Source organism: Rhinoderma darwinii, chromosome 7 (genome assembly GCF_050947455.1).
Source record: "Rhinoderma darwinii isolate aRhiDar2 chromosome 7, aRhiDar2.hap1, whole genome shotgun sequence".
Lineage (NCBI taxonomy): Eukaryota > Metazoa > Chordata > Amphibia > Anura > Rhinodermatidae > Rhinoderma > Rhinoderma darwinii.
In genome coordinates this window covers 131,659,058-131,685,353 of record NC_134693.1, presented here as the reverse complement: position 1 = coordinate 131,685,353, position 26,296 = coordinate 131,659,058, and the positions used below count along the sequence as shown (strand labels likewise).

The 26,296-nt window shown below is 45.9% G+C and overlaps 1 protein-coding gene across 1 annotated transcript; it reads right to left on the bottom strand.

Annotated features, from left to right (window-relative positions):
• Positions 1 to 1,980: 1,980 nt before the first annotated feature.
• Positions 1,981 to 23,684, bottom strand: PPP4R2 (protein phosphatase 4 regulatory subunit 2). Its single transcript, XM_075834047.1, has 9 exons — positions 23,380 to 23,684; positions 17,739 to 17,820; positions 11,087 to 11,257; positions 8,218 to 8,311; positions 7,913 to 7,950; positions 7,020 to 7,094; positions 6,421 to 6,561; positions 4,544 to 4,800; positions 1,981 to 4,355 (listed from the first exon to the last, which is right to left on the bottom strand). The coding sequence occupies exons 1-9, from the start codon at positions 23,411 to 23,413 to the stop codon at positions 4,042 to 4,044; spliced, it is 1,206 nt and encodes a 401-aa protein (XP_075690162.1). The 5' UTR covers positions 23,414 to 23,684; the 3' UTR covers positions 1,981 to 4,041.
• Between the last annotated feature and the right edge of the window lie 2,612 nt (positions 23,685 to 26,296).

The following is a 26,296-nucleotide window of genomic DNA, read 5'->3' as shown; positions in this document are numbered from 1 at the left end:
GTTTTTGCATCGTCACTTTCCAAGAGCCGTAATTTTTTTTATTTTTCCGTCAATGACGTGATATGAGGGCTTGTTTTTTGCGGGACGAGACAGTTTTGATTGGTAGTGTTATGGGGTACATGGGATTTATTGATTAACTTTTATTATGACTTTTGGGGGGCAATGGAAAAAAAAACTATTTTGCCGTGTTTTGCGTTTGTTTTTTTTACGGTGTCCACCTTGCGGTTTAAATTACATATTAACTTTATGGTTTGGGTCATTACGGTCGCAGCGATACCATATAGGTGTACTTTTATTTGTTTTACACTTTTACTAAATAAAACGACTTATGGGAAAAAAAACAACTTTTTTACTGTAATTTTTATTTCACATTAGTTACTTTTTTTAGTCCCACTAAGGGACTTTACTATGCGATCTTTAGATCACTGCTATAATGCTTTGGTATACCAAATTATTAATGACATTGGCTCTATATTTGGGGTCGTTGTCCTGCTGCAGAATAAATTTGGAGCCAGACACCTCCCTGATGGTATTACATGATAGAGAAGTATCGATCTGCATTTCTCAGCATCGAGGACACCATTAATCCTGACCAAATTCCCAACTCCATTTGCTGAAATGCAGCCCCAAACTTGCAAGGAACCTCCACTATTATTGCCTGTCAGTGTAAACCGGCCCTGGCTCGCCCTATGCCCAGGGCAGACCTGGGTGCTTTTATCAGGCCCCCCCCCCCCGGCTGCCCTGGCACCCCATCGGAGGCCCGCGATTGCATTTGTGGGCCGCCGATGGGTGACAGAGGGAGCTCCCTCCCTCTGTAAACAAGTTAAATGACGCGGTCGCTATTGACTGCAGCATTTAACAAGTTAAACCGCTACGATCGAAGTAAACTTCGATCGTGGCTGTTGGAGCAGGAGCCCGGCTCTAAGAGAGCCGAGCACCAGCTCCAGCCTGCACGGGACACCCATGCAGGACTTAGACTCGGCCGCCGTGAAAAGGTGGTCACTAAGGGGGTTAAACACTAACCAGTCTACATAAAGCGCTAGATTACAACCCTGTACAACTTATATCCTCTATGGCCATTAGGTGGCAGTGTTTAGTAAGAAATCTAAGCGAAATTTGCAATAATTTTTACCTGTCCACCGTCTAGATCAGGGGTCAGCAACCTTCGGCGCTCCAGCTGTTGATACTACATTTCCCAGCATGCCCTGACAGCCTATGGCTGGAATAATAAAGCATGTGGTGGACATGGCATGCTGAGAGTTGTAGTTTCAGAACAGCTGGTGTGCCGAAGGAGGTTGACCCATCGTCTAGATTGATGTACATGTTGCTCACGGGCTGCAGATACTATCGTACACATGCTCACTGACTGGCAAGTGACACCACATTAAGGTGCTGTTCACATTAGCATCATGGCTTCAGCTCAAAACCGAGCCATGAGTACTACACTGGATCAGTCTTGGACCAGATGCCAGCAAATTGGGTCCGTCAGGTGTCTGGTATTTTTGATGGCACGACTGCGCTGTACTTCCCGTCAAAAACCACTAAAACACTTACAACCAAATCACAGTCCCTTTGCTCAGTATTGTATTAATATCCCTTGCCACTAGAGCTAGCAATCTATAACTGGATACCTAATGAGGCTCCGCAAGTTATATTTTGGCATATCTAGCCCTTTAGAGGGTTTTATAAGATTAGAAAGTCTGTTTTCTTTCAGAAACAGCACCACCCTTGTCCATGGGCTGTGCCTGGTATTGCAGTTTAGACTGACTGAAGTGAAAGGAGCTGAGCTGCAATACCAGATACAGCCCATAAACAAGAGTGGCACTATTTCTGACTTTATTCTAATCTCATACAAGCCCTTTATGTCATTGTGCCCCTTTGGCTGCCATCCAGACCTTCATATAAAAGCAGCTAAAGCTTTAGAAATTAGGATTATTTTTTTTAATTTTTGGTGCTCATATTTAATAAGAATGTACTCCGTCACTTATAACATAAATATTTATTGCTTCATATGAATACTGTATTGAAAGCCCAAAGCATTCAGTTTTACACACAGAAATTATACAATTAGATAAACGTTCCACAAAGGCAGTGAACACTCGTTACATCCTACAAAATCTACTTTACCGAAATTTAAAAATTCTAAATATCAAAAAAAGCTAAATTACGTTTGAAGAAAACAGGTAGAAACTCGGCAGCCAGTAACGGTGACGCTCAGTTACCGATTGGTTGGATGGCGTGATGTTAAAGAGCGGGGGGGTTTGTGCTTTAAAGCTGGGTCGAAAGATGTTCTTCATCACTGGCTGTCAAAATGGCGAAATTTGGAGAAAAAAAAAAAAGTTCACTTCAAAAAGAAAAGTTCTGCAAATCATGGCGATTTAAATGCATCTCAAGGTCAGCCTTTCAGTCCAGGTACATACGGAAAAAGATTCTGTCACGACCGCTGCATTCATATGAACAGAAGTCTGAAGACAAGGAAGAGGATCGTACCCTATGAGTGTTTCTGTAAATCAAGTTTGCCAGTATCTACCCTATAGAGACCGGTCTGTAACTGCTTAAGTGCAGCAGCGAATGAGCGCACGTCATAAATAAAAAAAAATTAAAAAAATACATAAGAATATAAAGGCGGTTCAGTCTCTTGGAATGTTAAAATAAAAACTGCAGGATTAACCCTATTACAGTACACTTTTTGCCTTCACCTTGCAGAGGCAACCATAAGGGAATCTCCAAAAAGCGATACAAGTCATCAAGTATAAAGCGTAGGTTCAATTTTAGTCATCACCTTACATTTCGCTTTTGCAAAGCTCTAGTTACATCACGTCTTCTATTCCATTCACATCTAAAGCTGCATTTAAAAATTGCGCTGGTATCCTGTTAGCTGCAGGACCCTCGACTCCCAGATGCCCCCTGCTGGATAAGTGCATGTACAGATCAGGGTTTGTGTATTATACCTGGGAGAAGGGCTAAATCTTCACAATGCCCTGCTCCAGTGTATGGTGTCTTGTAGTATCTCAGGGGTTGTCGGGTAGCATAGCGAGGCAGCAATGGATTTAGGGTCTCATGCGCATATTAGGACTCCGTAAAACCTCCAGGAGGTACAAAGCCGTCATATGGCACCAACACAAGTCTATAAAGCCCTAGAACATTTCAATTCTGACACGCTCCATTAGAATCCGTATTTCGGAAATGTAATATGGTACGATATGGAGTCATAGAGTGTCAGCGAACCGGATACACGCACATGGACGTACTCTGCCATGTGCATGAGGCCCAAGACATGTTATAAATCAGCAGCGCGAGAAGTAAAGCAAGGATTTTATCAAAGCTGTCAAGTGATACTCAGAAGTGAACCAACACGAATATTGCAGAGGCTCCGCTTTATGCCAGCTTCTAATAAACCCATCGGCTGCACATATGCCCTTAATGCCTACCTCCACCATGAACAGAACTAAATTTTTGTTGAGATGCCAGGAGGAGCTCTACGCTAACATTCACTGCCGAAGGAATTAGTGTGGAGAAAAAAACAATGAAATCTTCAATAGTAAAAAAAATAATGAGTCTTAAGAATAAAGTTTAGCTGAAATGAACGTCAATGACGAGGTACGAGATGCCAAAGAGTTGTTTTTCTTTCAGTTCGGACCAAAAGAAAAAAGGTGGAAAACCTCAGGGTAAAAAAGGAGGAAAAGGGCGTTGAGAAAATGATAACCTTCCAGTTTAAAAACCTCTTCCTAAATAATAGTAAAAAAAAAAAAAAAAATAATAATTCTATACACAAACCACTGATTTGACCAAACCAACAAGTCAGCGGTGAACAGAACCTGAAGGATTGAGAAATTCACAGTTCTGAAATGGGATGAATAAAGCTCAGTTTCTTATCCAGAAAAGTGAAAGTATTTTTTTTGTTTGTTTTTTTTTTCTCTTTTTTGTTTCACAACCTGCCTTTTGTAAAACGAAAAAGGTCCACTTTTATTAAGTAAAATTTGTATACAGTGTAAAAACAGAACGGTCTGGAAAATACTTTGTCTCTAGGCGTCAGTGTCGTTAGTCTTGTTCCATGGGCTCCTCTGCTGCTTCTGTGGCCCCCTCACTGTTATCCATGGGAGACTCGGTAGGGATTTCAGGGGTCTTTTCAAAAGTTTCTGGATGCTCAGGTTCAGTGCGCTCGGCGTCCGCTTTACTCGTCGATGTTGTGCTCTCGGCCTCATCCGTGCTCGAGCTGCTCTGAGGTTCAGACTCCTCCGACTGCTCCATTTCATGGGATTCCTCGGGGGTCTCTTCAGATACACATGGGTGGTCATCGGCGGTATCCTGGTCAGGTTCTTCAGCCGCAGATTCGCTTGATGTCACTAAAGATTCTGTATTGTAGAATATATACACAAAAAAAAAAAGAATGACAACACAAGAAACATATTCCAGGTACTTCACAAGCAGCTTCAAGTCTATATCCACATTTATAATCTGTCATGGGCAGATGAGCCTCAAAATAAATGGTCCTATCCTACCATTAAATAAAGATATCACATTGCGTAGAATAGACACCCACCTTCTTCCGCATGATCTGTCTCACAACTTTCTTTTTCTGTCTCTTCACTTGTAGATACGGCTTCTGCTTCTTCAGCCATCTCACTGGATGACTGGCTGGAGGAAGGGTCCTCGGGGGCAAGTTGCTCTTCTTCCTCCTCCTCATCATCTGTGTCAAATTTCAGTCTCTTGACCTCGTGCTCCTCTGTCGGATCTTCCTCCATATGCTTGTTCTTTACAGTACTAGATGGAGAACTTTCATCCGGGGACAGGGAATCGCTGTAGACATAGGTCAGTGTATAGTTTAACAATGGGAAGGATATAGACAAAAGCAACAAAATGGTTTTGGGAGAGGATTGTGAACCACACACAGATCCAACGAATATCACGGCGAGCGTGCCACGTCAAAGCGACAGACTGGACCTGGTGCCGCACAATTTACTCATTTAGATTCACCATATCTCAAATATTTTATCCTACCTTGAGAACTTGAAGGACCATCAAAACTGAACATTTTAGGTAGAATTGGTCCCCCAATTATACTTAAGGGTCTATTACACGGGCCAATGATCAGGCACACGAGCAGTCATGTGAACGCTGGTTACCGATCGTTGCCCTGTGTCGCTGATCTGTTCTTTTATGCAGCATTAAAAATCATAGTTATTATCAGCACATCTCTCAGGGAGACGCGCTGCCGACATGATGGAAACGCATGGGGACAAGAGATCGGAGTAACGAGCGATCGTCCCCATACAGAAGCAATCATTGCTCCTTAAAGGAGCAAACGAGCGCCGATCAACCGGCTGTCTCGTTAACGCGGCTCACGCTGGGCCGTGTAATAAGACCATTAGGCCCCATGAACACGACCGTCTCCGTAATCATGGTCTGTGATTACAGGCAAGCGGACAGTCATCCGCATTTGCGGACCGTGCTACCATTATAAAGTATGGGAGCATGGTTCCTAAAGTAAAAAAAAAAATAGAATGTTTTACAGCACGGACACTTTCCTGTAAATATACAGGAAGGTGTCCATCGACCATAGAAATGATTGAGTCCGTAATTACGGACGAAATCTACGGTCGCGTGCATGGGGGGCCTAAGTGTTAAGGTATGTTAACACGAGGGCGTCCGTTACGGCTGAAATTACGGGGATGTTTCAGCCTGAAAACATCCCCGTAATTTCAGCCGTACCGGCATGTGCAGGCGCTTGAACGCCGCGTCCATTACGGCCGTAATTAGCGCTGCTATTCATTGGAGTCAATGAATAACGGCTCCAATTACGGCCAAAGAAGTGACAGGTCACTTCTTTGACGCGGGCGTCTATATACGCGCCGTCATTTGACAGCGGCGCGTAAATTACGCCTCGTGTGAACAGACAAACGTCTGCCCATTGCTTTCAATGGGCAGATGTTTGTCAACGCTATTGAGGCGCTATTTTCGGACGTAATTCGGGGCAAAAACGCCCGAATTACGTCCGTAAATAGGCCGTGTGAACATACCCTTACAAGTTAGGATCCTTGTTATATGGTGATTCTATCAGGGCATTATGCCTGTGTTAATGCGAACAATTATTCAACAAAAAGTGACTGCCCGATTCCTTTACATTAGAAGTTTAAACCTCCGCCTCCTATTTGGCACAAAGTACATGAAGTACAATGTCAGGTGGCTGCTCATGAAGGCTTACATAGAATCAGTTCAGCATTACCAATAAGTGATCACTCATTTAGGTTACTCAGAATGCTGCGATGAGTAAAACGTCTTATTCCGCCAGCAAAATAAAAACCGGTTTTGTTTATCGCAGCATTCGGAGTACGCAGATCTTTGTATACGTTCTCCTTCCACAAAGCACTGTGATTGATGGGTGTGCTATACAAATAATATTTAGTCAAGATCAATAACCTGTGAGCCTCGTCTGTCTGCTGTACTTCAGAGTCTTTGTTTTCTCCGCCATCAGGCAAACCGTTAGTTGTCATGGGACTTGTAAAGGATAGCTTTGGCCTGCTCAGTGGTCTCGGGGTCCCTGGACCATTAACGTTCGATCTGAAAGATAAAATAACAGTTATACATATTAGTGGTTTAGAGTAAATAAAAAGTAGAGAAAGTAGTAAAAGAAACACAATTGATTGAAGTTTACCTCCAAGTTGGCAATATTGGGGCTATTTGGTTGAGACAAGTCTAGAGGTGCAACCATAGAGAATTAAAGCGGTTGTCCCATGATCGACATTGTTGGCAGGATATGCCGCCAACGTCCTCTCATCCTACTCAATGGCCGTCCATGTGATCCTGGCAGCGGTGCCGCTTGGTTCTAGCGATTGGCGTGGGTAAGAGAGGTTGCCACCAACGTCTAACATGAGACAATACCTTCACATTTTCCCCATGGCTAGCCTGCTCTCCATTTACATCTCCGGAAAGGCTCTAATAAAGTTTCCAAATAAAATCAGCACGTATCGTGTACTGCGGGAGATTCATTAACACCATTCTCAAACGCTGCTACCCACCTGTCAGTGTAACTCTGGGCGTTTCCAGGAAACATCACACCATTCATTCGGTTTATGCTACTTGAATTATTTTTCCTGTAAGAAAAATCAGATATTTCATTTTGGAGACGGCACAGTTTGCATTAAAGCCTACACAACGTACAATTTATATAGCCAAAGTGAAACATATCTACTGTTCCAGCCAAGCTGCAAGGACCAAAAAGCAAACTGTCCTAGCAATGTGTCCATGTATTGTCTTAGGCATAAGAACATGGTATCCAATGCAGCTGCAGGTTTGTTATCCCACAATAACCCAGGAATGTAGGGGAGACAAAAAATGATGTATTCACTGCACTGAACTTGCTCGGTTTAAATTAGCAATTCCTGAAATGAACAGTCACTCCTGATAATACGCTGCACAACCCCAGCAGGTGCCTAGACTGCCATTTACTGCGGTGTATGAATAGGGTTCAAACTTCGTTTTCAGAAAGTCAACTGTAAGTGCCTGTTCACATCACCGTTTGCTTTCCGTTCCGGGGGTTCCGTCGGAGGTTTCCGTCGGGTGAACCCCACACCGGAAAGTGAAAGTGACAGCACAGCTTCCGTTTCAGTCACCATTGATCTTAATGGTGACGGAAATATCGCTAATGGTTTCCGTTCGTCACCGTTCCGGCTGGTTTCCGCTTTTCCGACGGAATCAATAGCGCAGTCGACTCCCTGGTACTGCAGCCAAGTCCCATTCACTTGAATGCTGCAATACTAGACATAGCACATGGACAATATTTGAGCTGTGGATGGATGAGATCATAGGGTTTACATGATTGCAGAGTGATACTAATATGTATATCACTCAACAAGGATGACATCAAGACTTCTGCACCCAACTCATTAGTGTTTTAATAAGTAATACTTACTCAGAGGAAGGGTATACACAGCTGACAACCATGACATTCTGTAAAAGGAAAAAATATATAAATATAATCACTAAGAAATTCCATGCACGAAGCCTACAGGAGACTCAAATTTGTTTTCTGTGCAGTCGGATTTAATCTATTGTTCCCCATTATCAACCATTTCAGGATGGGGAGACACTGACTGTAGTTTTTCTCTATAGTTGTTGCTGCCAGTAAGTCCAGGAAAATGTTTGCCCCTATGATCACCGCTTTGTCTCAAAGATATCTATAGCTAAAAAAAAAATTATATATAAAAATAAAATTACCTTTTCTACTCCTCTCAGAAACTTGTCGGTGCCGGTGTAATTCCTCCGGGGGTCAGTAACTAGCTCACAAAGCCGCTGAATAGTAAATGGTGTCCTTCAAGGGAAGGAAACAAAGTTAGAAGTAACATTACTTTATACATACATGTACTGAAATGTACTTGACGAAAATATGGAAACTGGAGGCAAAAATAATTTTAGGGGACATTTACAGAAAATGAATGCAAAGTACGTGAAAGGGACAACAGGAAAGGAATATACTCATAGGAACGTGCCTCTAAAAAGGACTGTGGTAATGGAGTAGCTCATTATGGCCAAGAACATTTTTGCTTGCGCCAAGTTAACAGAAACGTAGCCAGAATTACACTTCCTGCAAGTACAGGACAATATGCTTTGTTAATGGAGGCGATTAAGGAAGAACCACAAATTAATATATCAACAGCGCCGACAAACGGAAGCTGCAGACATTAAAATCAATGTCGCTACTAGCGAAGACTTTAAAGAGGATCTGTCTATACTGCACCACACGGGAGAGCTGAGGAGCTGTCGGCTCTCCCGTGTGGTGCAGTATAGAGGAGCTGTCGGCTCTCCCGTGTGGTGCAGTATAGAGGAGCTGTCGGCTCTCCCGTGTGGTGCAGTATAGAGGAGCTGTCGGCTCTCCCGTGTGGTGCAGTATAGAGGAGCTGTCGGCTCTCCCGTGTGGTGCAGTATAGAGGAGCTGTCGGCTCTCCCGTGTGGTGCAGTATAGAGGAGCTGTCGGCTCTCCCGTGTGGTGCAGTATAGAGGAGCTGTCGGCTCTCCCGTGTGGTGCAGTATAGAGGAGCTGTCGGCTCTCCCGTGTGGTGCAGTATAGAGGAGCTGTCAGCTCTCCCGTGTGGTGCAGTATAGAGGAGCTGTCAGCTCTCCCGTGTGGTGCAGTATAGAGGAGCTGTCAGCTCTCCCGTGTGGTGCAGTATAGAGGAGCTGTCAGCTCTCCCGTGTGGTGCAGTATAGAGGAGCTGTCAGCTCTCCAGTGTGGTGCAGTATAGAGGAGCTGTCAGCTCTCCCGTGTGGTGCAGTATAGAGGAGCTGTCAGCTCTCCCGTGTGGTGCAGTATAGAGGAGCTGTCAGCTCTCCCGTGTGGTGCAGTATAGAGGAGCTGTCAGCTCTCCCGTGTGGTGCAGTATAGAGGAGCTGTCAGCTCTCCCGTGTGGTGTAGTATAGAGGAGCTGTCAGCTCTCCCGTGTGGTGTAGTATAGAGGAGCTGTCAGCTCTCCCGTGTGGTGTAGTATAGAGGAGCTGTCAGCTCTCCCGTGTGGTGTAGTATAGAGGAGCTGTCAGCTCTCCCGTGTGGTGTAGTATAGAGGAGCTGTCAGCTCTCCTGTGTGGTGTAGTATAGAGGAGCTGTCAGCTCTCCTGTGTGGTGTAGTATAGAGGAGCTGTCAGCTCTCCTGTGTGGTGTAGTATAGGGGAGCTGTCAGCTCTCCTGTGTGGTGTAGTATAGAGGAGCTGTCAGCTCTCCTGTGTGGTGTAGTATAGAGGAGCTGTCAGCTCTCCTGACAGGTCTGTTTTAATAAATACTTATAATCCCAAAGTAATGACAGGTTTGAAGCATCTTTTATCTGAGCATGAATTCTCATCCCCCAGAAAATGAATAAATAGACAGCTAGTCGTTACCGTTCCCCTTGACAATAGGGTGTATGCTCATGTGCCGCATGGCTCTGGTAGCGTGCCAAGCAGACAAAAAACTATGCGTGTTTTTCTGTGAATTACAGCGGGTTTAATCTATTATTATCTTGGCAAAAACAGCAGAGCAAAAACATTTCCAACCAACACCTGAACATGCTTCTAGAGCAGCAATCTCCAACCTGTGTCTCCCCAGCTGTTGCAAAACTACAACTCCATGACAGCCTTTCCCCTATTTTAAAGTCCTGAAGTCTACAGCACATCACCATCGCCTAAACCTCAGAGGGACGAGCTGAAATAAAACAAACAAGGTTTTTGGCTCAGTCCAGCTCCAACAATCCTCAGCAGGGATAAAGAGCCCCGTACTGTGTGGATTAGTATTGAGCAATATTAAGTAATGCTGTCAAATCCAATTTTTTTTTATGACCATGATCACACACAGAGGACTCCAGCATGTGGCGCTCTAGCTGGGATTTGCAGTTTCTCAAAAGCTTAAGAGCAACAAGTTTGATTGCACTGCACTACTGATTGCATTAAAGGGTTGTGCAAGAGAACAGCCCTACAAAACCTACTAATAACAATGTGCCGACAGTATAAATAAGAATGCACAATTCTGCAGGTCACAGCGTTTCAGAATAGGAGTTCATGCAAGTATAAGGCCCTGTTCACACTGTGTATTGGACGCGGTTTTCATGCCAAAAAAAAAAGCGTCAAAAACGCATGGTTTAAGCTTCCTATTTTAACCCCTTCCCGCAAAACTGCATGTCTGGTACGTCGTAGTGCGGTGGGGGAAGGTATGGAGCGCGCTCCATACGCTGCGGGTGTCGGCTGTGTTTTACAGGAACAGCTGTATTACTGTTTCTGGCTGTTTAACCCCTCAAATGCTGCAGTCATTCGCGACCGCAGCATCTGAGGTGTTGGAGAGGGGGACGGCCTCCTAAGACAGCTCATCGTCCGTCCGTCCGTCCGTCCCCACCAAAAAGCCTAAAGCACTAAATCCGTAAGAACATGGGGGCCCCTAACTATTGTTTATATAAGCCATTAGACCTACTCGAAAGTTTATTATTTTTTTTATTATTGCACATTCACATCAATAGTATTATAGGGCGATACTCCTGGACAAGCCTTGAATGCATTGGTCTCAAACCAGTTTTTTTTAATGATTAACAATGTCCAAAAATTCAGGCACGAGAGATCCACTACTTACCCATTAAAACCAGTAACAATCTTAAGTATTCTTTCCTTCATTTCATCGAAGGGGATGTACTCCACATTGGGATTGGATGGTCCCCTGGGCTCTGGCGCAGCTGTAATGAAGTCGTCCATCACCTTCTCAAGTTTAAACATAAAGTAATCTTTAAACTGGGGCCACTGGACTCTGCAAAGAAAAAAATAAAAATGAAGAGCCTTTCATAAAATGCACACAAAACTACATGGAATTTCACCGCTAATAAAAAGTAGGAGGTGAGATGCATCAAAACTGCTGTACACTAAATAAAATAAATTAAAAAAAAAAAAAAAGTTATTCATGGCAACCAATCATATTTCAGCTCTCATTTTTCAGAGACTCTTATGAAAATTAAACAAGTAATCTGATAGGTTGTAAACTGCTCCACTTTTCCATTGCAGTTTAGATAAATCTCCACCGTCTGTCTTTGAGAAGCCTTGTGCACGGGTGTCAGTCCAGCAGGATTTACCGCCATCCACGGAAAGGAAGTTTCAGAACCTTTGCGCGTTAAGCGTCACGCACATTGCTCTACTGAAGCAGCTCCCTCATACTCTGGCACTTTTGGGCGAGAGACATTGTTGCTCAGCAATTTCTGGACAGGATCCAGACGAGTAACATTTCCAAAACAATTCACTACGCAAAGACACCGAGCTCAGAGCCAGGGCTCCAATCCTCGCAGCTACAAAGGATCACACATAGACGGCTTCTACAAGTTAAAGGGATTGTCTCATGGACACAATATGTTTTTTTTTATAAAGGAAACAACGTGGCAATACGCTGATCATCTAGCCCATCCAGGACAGGTTGTGATCGGGAGGCCGGGGATACATGCAGACTTCTCCTGCGATAGCTTCAATACTTATTTTTAAACCAATAGGAAAAAAAATTGCATGTACATTGTGACTCAAGTCCAACTCAGTGTAATGCTACAAGGTCTGTGGGTAGCCCGTCTATACAGTCAATGCTATATACAAATCTAGGTATTTATGCTTTTGGTTTAATTTTAAAGGGTAGGTCACTAGCAATAAATTATTGTATTACTCCAATGAAACTGAAACTAAAGCAACTTTGCAAAAAATCCCGATTAGAAATAATCCACCGTTTTCTGTATACAGCTTCTATGCAGACCTATATCTCGTGGTTATAGACATAGGCCTCATGCACATGGCCCGCGATTACAGGCATGGACAGCCACGTAGTGTCATCCGCCTGCCGTCCGCGATGACGGACCGTGCACATACAAGATATGCATTGACTAAGTAGCCCGGCCAATTATCTGGCTCTGGAAGCCACGGTCATGTGCATGAGGCCTAATTCCGGTGGTCATACACCTTCAATAGCCGTCGGCCGTATGCTCGCGAACTGCGCAGCAATAGTCTAATAAGAAAAAAAATATAAGTGGCCTTCAACCAGTGGCTCTAGTTTTTGCAAGACTACAACTCCCAACATGACCAGACAGACTAAGGCGGTTATCTGAGGCATGCTGGAAGTTGTGGTTTTGGAACAGCTGGAGAACCACACCGTTTGGAGAACACTGGTCTAAAGTAACCTCAAAGGATATAAAATCTTGAGTACGACACTAAGGCTGCAGGACAGGGTACGATTCAAGGTGGTAAAGGTTGTGTGTGAATTCAGCCCAGGTTATTACCATCATTTTATGACGTAACATCAGCTCGGAGATATTTAACAATCTGTATTCAGCTTTGCTGAAGCGAAAATGTGACATACATGTGGCACAAGGTGCACATCTCCCTGACAACTAATGGGTCAATGAAGCCGGTGAGTCATGAACACGACGGGAAGGCTGCGCGATAAAGCACGGAGGCCGTTCCTTGGCAGCCGTGTTTAGTGAGCGTTCAATGAGGGTGTGGACGATCCAGTTTTTATTACGGCAAATCGACAACTTGTACATAAGGCAGACTTCCTAGTACTCAGAGCTGGCATCTCACTATACAGGAGGAAAGGGCAAGACTATGGAGACAAGCGGCACAGCCGCCGTATGATAAGTGGAGGGAGCACAAACTGTAGCCCCACATTAAGGTCATCGCCTAAATATACAACTGCATGACCAGCTCCATTCACAGCACAGAAATGACATTCTCCACAGCCGCCCCGTGAAACATCAGAAGAATAAAGGCGGCCATTTATGGCACAGTCCTCTATGCTGACCACCAGGCGCCACGTAGAAAAACGTATTATAATGATGCTGCTGTATGATCACTATTCGTACACTAGCAGTATATTGTTATTGCTTCACATGCGATTCCTTGAAAGGAATGGTATCTTTTGGACAACTCCTTTCCATAGGTCTTATTTCAGTATATAGAGGGAGGTCTTCTCCTGCTTGGGACAAGCCACTGGGTATGGAGCCGTGGTGCTCGCTATGGCACACCCAGCTAATCCATATACTACATGGTCGGCCATTCACGTCAATGACCGGTATGTTATACTATGGCTGGCTGCAGTTTTTCTTTGCAGTAACAGCGGAGGGTCAGATAATGCTGGGAGTTGTAGGGCCGCAGGTTGGAGAATGCTGTGCTATGAAATATTCCTCGGTGTACACAGTAGAATCTGGGACATCACTGCCCAAATCTATACTGCACCATGCAGAGAAATCCAACTTCCCGCACCCATCACCAAAGGCCGGGTTCCCACAGATCGGATACACTGCGTAAAACCTACCCAACGTATCCGACCTGGAACCTGCCTCAGGCGATTTTTTTTGGGCTGGAAACGCCACTGTGGAAAGAAAAAATAAAATAAATAAACCTTTCATACTGCGGCCGTTGTCATGGTGACACGTTCCTCCTTTGCCATCTGGTCTTCCTGGATGACGCTGCAGCCCATGGCACCGCTGTAGCCTGTGATTGGCTGCAGCAGTCACACGGTCTGAAACGTCAGGAGGAAGAAGCAGGAAGTTTTGGCGAAAGCATTAATTTTTTTTTTCGGAGTTGCAATTTTTGCGACAGTATCACTGCGATTCCGCCGCAAAAGTGGCAACACTTGGCTCTTTGTTGCTGGCTTTGCACCCCCATTGAATTCAACGGCGGAAAACCGGCAACAGAAAACGCAGCATATATGGACGTCTTGCGGATTTAAATTCTGCATCGCAGATCAATTTATTAACGTTTTCGCTGCTTTTTTCCCCGCAGCGTGGGCATGAGGTTTGTAAAATCTCATCCACTTTGCTGCTACTGTAAATGTTGCGCAAATTCCGTTGTGGAAATTCTGCAGTGTTTACGCTACGTGGGAACCCGGCCTACGGGTGGATTCATGCGACTGTGTTCGGTCCATGGGATACAAACCAAATGGACGGCCGCATTTCCTGCACCGAACACAGTTCAGGGAGCCGGATTCCTAACATCAGAGTCATCCATGGTGTCATCCATTCAAAAAGCCATGACTAAGGACGCTGCAAGCGTCAGAAACGCGTAGGCACCGCTTACACTGCCATAAATCCCCATTCTATCTGAGAATATTTTCCTACCATGCTATTGTTTTTAATTTTTTGATAATTCTACAATAAAACTTGGAAATAGTTTCCTTTTAAAAAAGACTTCAGAGAACTCAGCGCTGGATCCATTTTCTTTATCTTCCTTCTACTCCATACGTGTGCCGACACGAGGACCCGTGCGCAAGTCCATTGATGCGATAAGGTGAGCTGGAGGAATCCTCCCAAACATTTTTTCATCCATGGTGCTGCAAGTCACTGCCTCAGAGTGGGACAACTGTCCCGGACTGAAAACATGATTACAGTGTGGGACGGTATTCCCGTGGGGAGGCAGGGACTCCTAGCGTTATACAGAACTATGACGCTAGGAACTCTAGCTCCCTGAACTGAGTTGGGGCCGGGAAATGCAGCCGACGTATGGTCTGTATCTCACGGACTGAACACAGCCATGTGAATCCACCCTTATACGGAGACTGGCAGCCCTTGCTTTAGTAATGATCAATACTATAGCCCTTATGGACAAGATCACTATTGAAAAATGGTAACTCAGTGTAGTTATAGCCTCCTCTAAAGTACGACTCAGAGCCGGGCCCAGACGTATTGAGAAAAAAAAAAATCCCCCAAAATCATTAATCTCCAACTGTATATATGACCTAGTGCAGGGTTTATACAGCAGACTATATTGGGCAGCATTTCTCAGCCAAAATATTGCCCAATATCTTCCCAAGAACTACGGGGGTGGGGGGGGGGGGATGGGATGAGTCCATCTAGACAAACATTACTACTCAGATTTATAAACTATGAATTGCAGCGGAGAAAATATGAAAACCTTGTTACTCGCCGCACCTTCATATTCCTTCTTTACCCAATCACATCCTGAAGCTCAATCTACAAATCAGTGCGGTAAACATGGGTCACAAAAATCGACCTACTACACATACTACAGCCGGCCATGCAGTGCGCCCCCTCACCGGCAATGACCGATATTACCTCATTATAAATGTTATAATATCCTCATGGGAGGAGGATTTAAAAAAAATGGTGTCTCTTATGCCCCATGCAGCTATAGTAAGCCTATTAGAAAGGAGTCTAAGGCTCTGTTCACACATGCGCTGCGTTCTGTTACGGCAATGCTACATTTTTTTATTTATTTTTGCTCCGGAACGAAGGGGTTTTGTCTGCCTCTTAAAGAGTCTAAAGGATGGAGCCGCAGGGAGGGTTTTAACCAATCACATTTCTCAAAGGAATTGTCAAAGTTATTTCTATATAAAACAAAACATGGCTGCTTTCTTCGTTCTTGAGGGCGCAGCCAGTTTTGTCCTTTTTTAGTTTATTTCACTGACGCATAGCAAGTGCCGTTATTTTTAAATAAAAAAAATCTTATAATGTATTCTTTTATGTGGGACAAGTTGTATTTTTATTTTTAATGGCACCATTTTGGGGTACATATAATGTATAATATAAAACTTAGTAAATGTATGTACTTCAAAGCGGTATTAATGAAAACCACAGGTCGTCCTGCAAAACCCCAGCCCCCAAAATAGCTCCACGGACAGAATAATAATGTTGTGCCTCTATGAATGCAGCGACACACAAACCATATTCTTTTTGGTCAGTCTGGCATTGCTTTTAATTTTTTTAAAGCACTTCCCGCGCGGGATAGCCGTTACCATAATCTTATATTATGGGTCGTTACAGACACGGCGATACCAACTTTGTATTTTTTTGTTTCCCATAATAAAAGCATTTTTCATCATACAAGATAGGAAATTTATTTTTTCTTGAATTTTTATTTTTTAGATTTCTAAACACTATTTTTTTACAATATTTTTTTTAGCCTCATAAGGAGACTTCGAGTTGCGATCCTTGGATTGCTTACATAATACACGGCACTACTTGTCTATCGCAATTTATTATGCCTGACGGTCAGTAAAATAGGCCTCTGGCAGGGTCAAATAAGCGCAAATTGATGGCAGAAAAAGGTGCCTTTATTAGGCCACATGCACACGACAGCAAAAAACCTCCGTTTTTGCGGACTGCAATTGTGGTCCGCAAAAACGGAGCCATTCACTTTCATTGAACACTGACACCTTTCCGTAGCACTACGGAAGGGTGTCAGTGCCATGGAAATGTTCCGGGAATTATGGAACATGTCCGATCTTTCGCATTTTGCGGGCCGTGCTCCCATACTTTGTATGGGAGCACGGCCCAAAAATGCGGCTGTCAGTCAGCGGCCGGCCGTGCCCACAATCGCGGGCCGTGATTGCGGACACGGTCGTGTGCATGGGGCCTTAGGCCCCTGCTGCCATGGCAACCTATCAGTACCTTACGATCACATCGTGGAGGGCGCTGATCGGCTGACAGAGGGAGCCTACTTCATCTGTCAAAGTCCTCGCTATTTACCACGGCATCCACGGGTTTTAAAAAGGCTGGGATCGGAGCGAGCTCTGACCCCGATCGTTGCAGGTCTTTGTTACATGCACGATGCTGTACTTCAGCCCCTCCCCGCTGGGCCAGGGAAGTGGATGAAAACAGTGCCACACCTGTCCACAGGTTATGCGTGGTACTGCAGCTCAGCCCCATGTTAAAAAGCCAGGGTTTTGTAAAACGTAACAGCGTTCTTTAGAGAGTTTTCAGTTCTGATGGTGTTTTTCATGTAATGTCATTTTGTACAAGCTTTTTTTCTGGATTCCTTTAGAGAAGCCTATGGTGAAGATACCACTGAAAACAAAACGGCCACAAACCAAAATGCAGCTGTATGTAGAGCATTTAAACGCAACATCTGGCTGCATAAAAAAAAAGTGCCGTTAAAAAAAACTCAGCAAAACGCTGTGTGAATCCAGCCTAAAGATGTAGACTAAAAGGGCAAAACGCTAACGAATATTTATAAAATTCAGACGTCAGGAGTTCAAATGGATGAGGGTCCAGGTACTAGAGTGAAGGGGTACAAGTGTTCTTAAGAGCGCTGTCCCCTCTGACTGACCTTAGAACGATGTAGTGGTGTTATGATTTTTATTTGACTTCTATAGTCCATGCCGACAGTAGCCGAAGTGCCGCAGCACCCAGCAGATTTCTTGTGCTATACCAATATGTACAAACCACAGGTCACCCATGCAATATATGGATGATCACCGAGCACCAATGTTACCTACTAAAAAAAACAACCGCATGCCCACTTACATGGTCTCCCCTGTTTTGGCCACGTGGCAAAGAAATTGATCCAGATCCGTACATGCTTCCTTCTTCCCTTTTTTCTCAAAATCTAAAAAGAGAGAAAAAAATAAATAAATATTGAGCTTCTATTTTGTTGGACATCTCTAAATTCAACACATAGCCCGACAGTGTAGGAGTTGCCGTTAAGACTTCCTATCCAGCATAGATTCTGTGTATTGGTTACCTGTGGACGGACGAGTACGCTTCATTTTCCGTGCACCAGCAGAGAAGAGAGTCTAACCTGGAAAGAACATCTCATATTGCAAAATGCACCACCCCCAGCCCCGACTAACTCAGTGAAACCAGTTTGTATCCCACCAGGAAGAAAGTCGCAGTGCTGCAGGCTTACTGAACAGAAAATCCATAGGACGGATACAAAAGCACGTCCGACCCATGGAAAAGCCCATCTCCCGTAGTTGACTAATAACTGCTAGATTAATTGAGTTCCGGGCTACATGGCAACTTGAAGTTGTGGTAAAAGCGCAACAACAACAACGGTTATCTATGAAAAAAAAAGATGAACAATTTCAAGAGACCTTGCACAATCGCAAGAAATTATGGCTCAATTTTTTGCAACCATCATAAAGTCATTTGTGATCTTTTTTTATCATAGGAAACCATTGCTTTAGTCTCGTGATTTTACCGCACCCACATATTGCAGTGTAGTCCGGGCCTTCCTAATCCTGATGTACCATATTACCCCCAGAACTAGGATTGAGGAACACGGCGCCTTTATTGAACTATTACTTCTCAGATTGTGGAAAAGTTTGGCAAGTCAGTTCCAGCTTGAAAGCTTCTCCCCTTTTTCTTCTGACAATTACGCATTGATATTTGATTGAACACAAATTATGACAATACAGCAAATCTGGAAACATTTAGATCAAATATATGAATGTGAATTACAGCAATCGTGGAGCCACGCTGCTTTATATTCTTCAAGTTACAAAACCAAACAGAAGCAGCTGAAGGGAAGAGGCAGCAAAAAGCTGGATTGTGCTGGGAGGAGGGTGAGGGGCAGAATCCTGGAAATATTGCAGACGACTATTATCCCACTCATCGCAAAATGCCCATGTCTCCTTAACACAGCAAATACACACTTAGACCCAGCTCACACGGCACACCCTCTCCATGCCCGCACAGAATTCTCTCCTTACATTCCCCTACCAGCCCTGGCAAGACTAACAATAACGCCGGACCATTCTGGAAGCAGGGCAGAAAACTAGCTGTGCAGGGCAAGTTAAGCAAGTCGGCGGAGCCAAAGCGGTTCTGTATTGTGCAGCAGGGCCCACCAATAGCCCACAGAAGCACAGTAAACCCCCAAAATATTAACATTTCCAATGGCAATTGAAACTTTTACAAACAGGTCCCATGATGGACCAATTTGATGCAATAAATGGCAGCAACACATTTCTAGGCTCATACAAGACTTGTCCGGACATGGTCACCGGCCGCCCATAGTATAATGGTAAAGTGCAGGTCCAGTAGAATGGATTGGAGCAGGAATTAGACAGCAGAATGATGTTATTATTGTTCCAGCACTAAAGGAAACCGTGCAAGGCCAGAACTGCCCATTATCAGGAACAGCAGAACTCCCATGGATGCCGGACGATCTAAACTTAAAGGGGTTGTCCAGCTTAGAAAACCTATTTCCATATATCCTATTAGGGAATTCTGAGGGAGGGTCCTCTGTTCAAGAGCCTCATCTCTTGGCTGGAGTGGAGAGCAGTTACAAGGAGCGTCCCTCGCTCTGGAGAACCTGTCCTGTATTACAGACAACACATTGATATGAATGGACACTGTAATACTACATTCCCCCTGTGGTGGTGCTGCAGGGAAATTAACCCCTTAACGCAATATCACGTAACTGTACGTGACAAGGGTTAAGGAGAAGTATGGAGCGAGCTCCCGGGCTGAGCTCGCCCCATACACAGCAGGTGATGGCTGTGTTACGCAGCCGACAGCTCACTGCAACGGGAGGAACCAAAGATCACTTTGATTCCGCCCATTTAACACCTTAAATGCCGCGGGCAATTGTGACCGAGGCATTTAAAGTGTTCCCTCAAACAAGCCATCTCGACCCACCGGGAAACGATCGGCCAAAACAACGGTTGTTATGGCAGTCTGGGGGCCTAACAAAGGCCCCAGGTCCGCCATCTTTGTACTCCTTTGAAGCTCAGCCTCCGGCAGAGCTTCATTGGAGACGGTCAGATTCACGATATACTGCAATACATTAGTATTGCAGTAGATCACGCAAGCGATCCAACGATCGCTGCTTCAAGTCTCCTAGGGGTACTACTTTATATAAAAATAAATGTAAAAACATATCCCCCTTTTCACATTTTTTCCCTAAATCAATGTTCAAAAAAAAAAAAAAAAGTTAACATGACTGGTATCGCTGCGTCCGTAAAAGTCAGAACGATCACATTATAGCGTTGTTTAACCTGCTCTGTGAATGCCATAAAAAAAATATGTATAAAACACGCAAATTGCTGGTTTTTGGTCCCCTTAGCGCTCCAAAAAAAATTAAATAGAAAGTGAAAAAGTCACATATACCCCAAAATCAGTGAAAACTACAGCCCGCCCTGCACAATTTAAGCCCTCACATCGCTAAATTAATGGAAAAATTAAAAAAAGTTACGGCCCTAAGAACATGGCGACAAAACATTTTTTTAAAATTAGCAAATAGTTTTGTTTTTTTAAAGTGACAAAACATAAAACAAAACATAAATTTGGTATCGCCGTAATCGTATCAACCTGAATAAGGTGAATATGTAGTTTTTACCGCAGGATGGATGCCATAAAAACAAACCCCCCCCCAAAATGGCGTAATCGCTGTGTTTTTCCCCATTGCACCCCCCAAATATTTTTTTTTTCAGCTTCCCAGTACATTATGCGGAACAATAAATGGTGCCATGAAAAACTACAACTTGTCCCTCAAAAAACACAAGTCCTCATATGGCTAGAAAGAGAAAAAAATATATATTTTTTATAGCTTTTGGAAGGTGGGGAGGAAAAAACAAAAAGGTGAAAACCCGAAAAATGGAGGGAAGGAGTTAAACACTTCTTACCAGGTTTCTCCACAGATCACAGCCGATCACTGATCAGCTTACTGTCAAAAGACCCCAATAACCAAAGAGCTTTTCCACCAAACATTTTTATGTAAGGGAACCTGGCAGCAAGTGCTCACATTCCCTGCAGCGCCACCACAGGGGGAATAAAATATTACACAGTTCTTATGGACATCAAAAGGCTGTTCTCCAGAGCAAGAGATGCTGCTCCCCCCCGTTATGACTAATAGATGGGGGTCCTCTCAGCTCAACAATCTGCTTGTTTTCCTCAACACCCTAAATATTTTGTGGGAATAAAGACAAATATTCCACCTTGTATCAAGCAACACCGCCAACTCCTCCGCAACACAACACCATGACATGCCAGTCCACCAACACCTCCTCAACATCACCCCCAATGCCATCGCTAAAAACATGGCAGGACGCAGAAGTTAAAGGGTTTCTTCATATATGATAAACAGAATTAATTCAGTCTTATGCTTGTAAACAATGTGTGTGACCCCCAGTCGCCCACTGATACACAGAGGGATCACTAATGTTGCGGTAGAAAACAAGTGTTTCGTACCTTCTAGCAGGGTTCTCGCAGACTATGGGGGAGGAAAAGTGGAGCAGTAGCTCACGGCAACCAATCAGATTCCGCCTCAATTTTCAGAGGTCCTTTGGAAAATAAAAGCAGCAATATAATAGGCTGCCGTTCACAACACTCCACTTTTCCTTTGCACCAGTTTTGATACATCTCCCCAGTATCTCTGCATTCACTTCCACAGTTGTACCTCCTCCCCCGCCTCATGCTGCTCCCGGGGGCCATTGTTCTGCATCTATGGACGTTTTCAATGGTCACTGCTGATCTGAGATTATTCACATGTATATAACTATATAAAGCAGCCGTCTCTGAACGTCTGCTTCACCTCAGACCTTATAAAAGGTGGGGTGTCAGGAGACAGGGCGATGCAGATAGGGGGCTCCCTAAAAGTGAATAAAGGGAAGCTGGAAAATAAAACCCAAAATGTGAAGAGGAAAACAAGTGCAACAGTAATGGACGTGATGAATTAACCTAGTGACCCCCAGAAAAAATGCGGAAACTAAAATAACCCCTTCAACTTCACGGCTCCCGTTCATCTTGTACCCACCACAGCCACCCCCCCATATACCTGGCAGCCTCCGCAGCGCCCCCCATCATACACCTGACAGCCTCTCCCATCGTACGCCTGACAGCCTCCGCAGCGCCCCCCCATACACCTGGTAGCCTCCGCAGCGCCCCCCCATACACCTGGTAGCCTCCGCAGCGCCCCCCCATACACCCTGGTAGCCTCCGCAGCGCCCCCCCATACACCCTGGTAGCCTCCGCAGCGCCCCCCCCCATACACCTGGTAGCCTCCGCAGCGCCCCCCCCCCCCCATACACCTGGTAGCCTCCGCAGCGCCCCCCCCCCCCATACACCTGGTAGCCTCCGCAGCGCCCCCCCCCATACACCTGGTAGCCTCCGCAGCGCCCCCCCCCCATAACCTGGTAGCCTCCGCAGCGCCCCCCCCCCATACACCTGGTAGCCTCCGCAGCGCCCCCCCCCATACACCTGGTAGCCTCCGCAGCGCCCCCCCCCCATACACCTGGTAGCCTCCGCAGCGCCCCCCCCCATACACCTGGTAGCCTCCGCAGCGCCCCCCCCCCATACACCTGGTAGCCTCCGCAGCGCCCCCCATACACCTGGTAGCCTCCGCAGCGCCCCCCATACACCTGGTAGCCTCCGCAGCGCCCCCATACACCTGGTAGCCTCCGCAGCGCCCCCATACATCTCTTAGCCTCCGCAGCGCCCCCCATACACCTGGTAGCCTCCGCAGCGCGCCCCATACACCTGGTAGCCTCCGCAGCGCCCCCCATACACCTCGTAGCCTCCGCAGCGCCCCCCATACACCTGGTAGCCTCCGCAGCGCCCCCCATACACCTGGTAGCCTCCGCAGCGCCCCCCATACACCTGGTAGCCTCCGCAGCGCCCCCCATACACCTGGTAGCCTCCGCAGCGCCCCCCCATACACCTGGTAGCCTCCGCAGCGCCCCCCCATACACCTGGTAGCCTCCGCAGCGCCCCCCATACACCTGGTAGCCTCCGCAGCGCCCCCCCATACACCTGGTAGCCTCCGCAGCGCCCCCCATACACCTCGTAGCCTCCGCAGCGCCCCCCATACACCTCGTAGCCTCCGCAGCGCCCCCCATACACCTCGTAGCCTCCGCAGCGCCCCCCATACACCTGGTAGCCTCCGCAGCATCCCCCCATACACCTGGTAGCCTCCGCAGCGCCCCCCATACACCTGGTAGCCTCCGCAGCGCCCCCCATACACCTCGTAGCCTCCGCAGCGCCCCCCATACACCTGGTAGCTTTCAGTGCCTCACATACACTTCGTAGCCTCCCCCTCATACACCTCGTAACCCCCATATACCTTAGACCCCCACAGCCCCCCTACACCTCATAGCCCCCATCTTTCACTATAAAGTCCCCAACCAGCACTTCTCCCAGCAGTCATACACTTAAGAAGAGCAGTGACCTTTCAGAGCCTCTTGGAGCCGGTCGACGTCCATGGCCGGAAGGGGGTTGTCGCACACCGGCTGCCTCCCGAGCCTCTGAGACACACTTTCACCTCCAGAACCAGGAGCCCCCCCTTTTTTCCCGGTTTGGGGCCCCCTGCTCTTCTCCCTTTGACAGGAATGCGCTATCAGCAGCTCGTTGTAGCCGGTAACAGTCTAAACGGCAACGGCGGAAGCAGCTTCAGGAACGAGGAGCAAAAGCCGTCGTCCAATATGGCGCTCGTGACGTCACCGGGACCGCGCAGAGGAGGAGTATTCGGCGGAGGCGCGCTTCTCTACAGGGTGCGTCGCGGGAACGGGCACGTAGGCGCAGAGGTGTACGTGTACGTAATATCAGGGGAAGCCGGAGACCTTGTTGATTGGTGAGCTCTTCTGTCCGGGTGCATTCTGATTAGTGGGTTTTAAATGACGTCATGGGTCCAGGCGTGTTTGAGCTGTGGATGTCATGGTTTCTGAGAACTGCCTCTTTCCCACGACTAGTGAGCAGTTACAGGTTACTACAACCCGAGGGGTGCCCGCTGTGGTGGTACTATAACTCCCAGCATGTCTGACTGCAAAAAGCTGAATAAATTGACTATGGCTGCCTGTGTCTGTGCAATTGGGGATTTGCGCGACTTTGTCCTCAAAAAAGTAAAAAAAATCTGACTCCATTGACCTCTATGGAGCGCGGCCATCAATTAACCCCGTGCCGCCGCATCCAGTCTTGGCTTTAATGATGCGCCATTTATTTATTTTTTCATCCGCTCCTTCCAAAAGCCACGACTTATTTTTATATTTCTGTCGACGCAGACGTATGTGGTCTTTTTTTGCATTTTTTAATGGCACCATTTTTGGGGACATATAATGTATTGAAAAACTTTTTTGGGAAAAAAACAGCAATTCCTCAAATGTTTCTGTTTTCACTGCGTTCGCCGTGCGGTATAAATGACATGTTAATATTATTCTGCCGGTCAATCCGATCACAGCGTTCTAATCATGTTTTTGCGTCATCATATTCTGAGAGCCATTAGGGTATGTTCACACGCAGCGGTCTTAGACGTAATTCGGGCGTTTTACGCCTGAAAAAACGCCCCTAATACGCCTACAAACATCTGCCCATTGCTTTCAATGGGTTTTACGATGTTCTGTTCCCACGAGCCTTTATTTTATGCGTCGCTGTCAAAATACAGCGTGTAAAATGACGGCTCGTCAAAAGAACTGCAGGACACTTCTTGGGACGTTTTTGGAGGCGTTTTCTATTGACTCTATTGAAAAACAGCTCCAATTACGGCCGTAAAATACGCTGCGAAAAACGCGAGTTGTTAAAGAAACTTCTTTACGGCCGTTTTTGGAGCTGTTTATCTATTGAGACAATGAAAAACGCTGGGCAGATGTTTGAAGGAGTTCAGCCTCCGTATTTGTGGCCATTTTTTGGGGCGTTTAAGGCCTGAAAATAGGCCGTGTGAACATACCTTAAGGGTATGTGCACACACACTAATTATGTCCGTAATTGACGGACGTATTTCGGCCGCAAGTACCGGACCGAACACAGTGCAGGGAGCCGGGCTCCTAGCATCATAGTGATGTACGACGCTAGGAGTTCCTGCCTCTCCGTGGAACTGCTGTCCCGTACTGAAAACATGATTACAGTACGGGATAGTTGTCCTGCAGCGAGGCAGGGACTCCTAGCATCGTACATAACTATGATGATAGGAGCCCGGCTCCCTGCACTGTGTTCGGTCCGGGACTTGCGGCCGAAATACGTCCGTCAATTACGGACGTAATTAGTGTGTGTGCACATACCCTAAATGTCATAAAAGGGACCAGGTTCATGTAAAGGAGACCAGGGTTCCATGATGTTATATCGCACATGATGCAGACTATAGAGAAGAGACATTAAGGAGATTCTGAAAAGCGTTGTATGCCCATTATTTTTTTTTAGCCTTATACCCCATCTACATTTTTCCCCCAAATATTCTTCACTGAAATCATTTGCAATGCATAGGCTGAAATCCGAAGCAAATTCGCTACTAAATCCGCACGTAAGGCTTCGTTCACATCTGCGTCAGGGTCCCGTTCTGATGTTCCGTCTGAGCTTTCCGTCACCGTCAAGACCCTGACAAACAAAAACGGAAACCATAGATTTCCATGTGCATCACCATTGATTTCAGTGGTGACGGATGCAATGCCAATAGTTTCCATTTGTCTCCATTGTGCAAGGGTTCCGTCGTTTTGATAGACTGAATAGCGCAGTCGACTACGTTATTGATTCCGTCAAAACGATGGAACCCTTGAACAACTGGGACAAACGGAAACCATTGGCATCGGATCCGTCACCATTGAAATCAATGGTGATGCAAACGGAAATCTATAGATTCTGTTTGTTTCAGTCAGGGTCCGGTCCTGACGGGAAGCTCCGACGGAACGTCAGAACGGGACCCTGACGCAGATGTGAACGAAGCCTTACACATTTGCAGCTAAATCTGCGGAGGATAAAGTCAACCCCTAAATAAATACAGAGGGGACTTAAAGGGGTTTTCCCATCAGAGACACTCATGACATATCCACAGGATATGTCATAAATGTCTGATAGATGCGGGTCCCACCCGCACCTATCTCTAGTACGGGCCCCCCTAAACCCTGTCTACTGCCCTGTGTTGTCGTGTGATTTCCGACCATGAATTATGGAAACAGCACGGCTCAGGAATCGCACGCTTCAGCCACAACACAGAGCAGTAGAACGGGGTTTAGGGGGCCAGGTTCCAGAGATAGGTGCGGGTCCCACCTCTGGGACCTGCACCCATCTCAAGAGTGGGTTTCCCAACACCCACCCTGCCTGGAGAGGCGGCATCTGCATGCAGGCAGAGAATCAATGAAGAGGTGGTTGCGTTTGTGCGC